Source organism: Rutidosis leptorrhynchoides, chromosome 2, assembly GCF_046630445.1.
Source record: "Rutidosis leptorrhynchoides isolate AG116_Rl617_1_P2 chromosome 2, CSIRO_AGI_Rlap_v1, whole genome shotgun sequence".
NCBI classification, from domain to species: Eukaryota; Viridiplantae; Streptophyta; class Magnoliopsida; order Asterales; family Asteraceae; genus Rutidosis; species Rutidosis leptorrhynchoides.
The window spans coordinates 220,538,985-220,542,106 of NC_092334.1; the positions used below are offsets into that span (position 1 = coordinate 220,538,985).

A 3,122-nucleotide genomic window follows, 5' to 3' on the forward strand; every position below is an offset into this window, starting at 1 on the left:
AACGTCCTTGCGTACAATTTAATATCTTGTACTTTGCGTTTTGAATCTTGTACTCTTATAATTTTGAGACGTTTCTTATCAATAATTGGAACCTCATTGATTGTATTTTGTACTTTTGAGCTTTTTGGTCGTTTGCGTCTTCAATTCGTCGAATCTGTCTTTTGTCTTCACTTTTAAAAGCTTGTCTTTCTTGAGGAATAATGCTATGAAATATATGTTCGTTTTTAGCATTATCAGGTTTGTTGGAGATTATTAGCTTTGTACTTGAGATGGTATGCTAATTGTATTGCTAGCGTGTATGCGGTATATGTGTAAGTGATTGCAAGTAAGTATATTATATATATATATATATATATATATATATATATATATATATATATATATATATATATATATATATATATATATATATACATATATATATATATATATGGGTATAATTATTGCATTCACTAAGCTTTGCTTACCCTCTCGTTGTTTATATTTTTATAGCCTCCGGTGGAAACAAGGGTAAGGGCATTCGTTCAGATTAGAGATCCCATTTGTTTGTTAGGGGACGCTTTTGGATGTGATAGCTTTTGGAGTTCGACCGAGATTTGGGTAGTTTAACCCCAAACGCCATACTCATAGTGTCGTTTGGAATTTAAACTAGTAGGGTCGAAACTCAAACTTTTGTATGAAACTCGTATTACGGCATATGTGGGCCCGTTTTTGTTAAACTTATTTATTATTGAATCGTGTGAGTTTTAACCATTATATCACATTGTGAAAAGCGTTTCGTCTAAATATGTCGGGAAGTGTGAGATCTTTATTTGAAAATGGACAAAACCGGACAGAACTGAAATTGGCCTGTGCGCGCCGCGCACCCTGAGGTGGTGCGCGTGGCGCACTATTCTGAATTAAAAAAAAAATTTCTTTCGCGTGTTCGGTTGGTTATTGGTTTGGGTTGTTACAACACACAGTTGGGGTGATGCAGTAGCATGTCATATGCTACCAATAGTGTTGCAAGGAGTGGCAAGGGAATGGTTCAATAATTTGCCAGCCCAAAGCATTACAGGTTTTGCGGATTTGCGCTCAAGGTTTTTATTGAACTTTCACAATTTGCGCGCACGCAAAAGAAAACATGTCGAATGTCACGGCATTAAGCAGAAATCGAAAGAGAGCTTGGGAGAAATAATAGACAGATATACCAAAGAGGTGGCTAAGATACAAAATTTGCCAGAAATCCAGAAGGTATCCGACATTATTCATTATATAGATACTGACAGACACCTGTCTTTATGGCAACGGTTACGAAGAAGAGTGCCAGAAACTTTCGCAGAAGCCGTAAAAGAAACGCATGATTACATGCGGGCACAAGAAGATATAAAGCAGAATTGCAGAAATACCTCTTCAAATATGGACATTGATGATGATTATTATCGAGTGCAGGGAAGAGGTTCGAAGCCGGGTAAACGTTATGGTGGTAATGGCCAACCTAGGGGTGGTACCTATCATAATGATAAGTATCGCAAGTTCAACAAAAATAGAGGGCGAGGAAGGCATGCTGAAAATGTTGCATTAATAAAAGACCTCACCAAAACACCAAAAGAAATTTTGGCTACAGAGGCAGTGTGCAAAAGCTTCGACCCCCCAGTGCCTTTATCAAAGTATTATGGAAACAGAGACATAAGCAAATTTTGTGATTTTCACGATGATTACGGTCATGAGACCAATGAATGTCGGCACTTAATTGAAAGAGTTGTTGCTGAACTCAAAAAAGGAAGATTGCAACACTTGAAGAAAAGCGCAAGAGCACAAGCCGACAAGCCAAATGGAGAAAAAGAATATCCGTGGCAAAAGAAGAATAAGGGAAAGGAAATGGATAAAACCATAAACATGGTAACCAGCGGACGGATAAATCAGAGGCGCAAGTTAGAGGTATCTGAGGAATGGGAAAATACTCCCATCACATTCTCGGCCATAGCACAGGAACCCTCGGATGCGCCCATTACAATTAAAGGACGTGTCAAAAGATGCGGGTACATCATTAAGCGATTGCATGTAGACACCGGTTGCGGTGTGGATATAATGTACGAGCACTGTTTCCGCTTGTTACCAGGGGCTATGCGAGCCAAGCTAGTGGCTCTTAACACTGCGTTATCAGGATTTTCTGGTGAGTCCGCATGGCCAATCGGGATCATTGAATTAGAGCTGGAGCTGGTGGACGATGATAATAAGGAATTAGTGAGAAGTACGACAGTAGAATTTGCCGTCGTAAGGTCCTACTCAAAATATAATGCGCTTTTAGGGCACACGACTTTGCAAAAATTAGCAGCTATCCCTTCCACGGTACACGAACTTATCAAGTTCCCAACACCGCTAGGGATTGCAAAGATAAGGTCAGAAACGCAAGATGCAAGCATCGCGGCCGTAGAACAAGCAGAGCAACAGCCTAGTGAGACCGAGCAAATTCGAAGCTGCATGATCATCGCAAACTCTCGACATCCAGAACAGAAAATTAAAATTGGCGGAGGATTGTCTGATGAGACAAAGTTTAAGCTTCGTAATATATTAGCTTCTAATACGAACGTCTTTACATGGAAAGAAGCGGACATGACGGGTGTACCAAGGGAAATTGCTGAGCACAAGCTTAACGCAAATCCTAGTCTGACGCCAGTACGACAAAAGAAACGCGGCATGGCTCCTGAAAGAAGCGAATGGTTGAAAGCAGAAGTCGACAAGTTGGTCAAAGCAAACATCTTGTGAGAAGTAATGTATCAAACGTGGGTAGCAAACCCGGTGTTGGTAAAAAAGCCTGATGGGTCTTGGCGTATGTGTGTTGACTTCACTGCCAGAAATAGACTGGAAAATTAAATCGTTAGCTGGCTTCCGATACAAATGTTTCCTAGATGCGTACAAAGGATACCATCAAATACAGATGGCAGCGGACGATGAGGATAATACTGCTTTTCACACAAGCCAGGGCATATACTGCTATACCAAGATGCCATTCGGTTTAAAAAATGCTGGAGCAACTTACCAACAGGTAATAGATGAAGCTTTCAAAGGTCAGATTGGAAGAAATTTAGAAGCATATGTTGACGACCTGGTCATAAAAAGCACAACAGAATAAGGTTTGT

General features: G+C 40.1%; 1 protein-coding gene across 1 annotated transcript; it reads left to right on the plus strand.

The window, feature by feature from the left end:
• The first annotated feature begins 987 nt into the window (after positions 1 to 987).
• On the plus strand, positions 988 to 2,748 carry LOC139888563 (uncharacterized). Its single transcript, XM_071871566.1, has one exon. It carries the CDS (start codon positions 988 to 990, stop codon positions 2,746 to 2,748), a length of 1,761 nt encoding a protein of 586 aa, XP_071727667.1.
• The last annotated feature ends 374 nt before the right edge of the window (positions 2,749 to 3,122 follow it).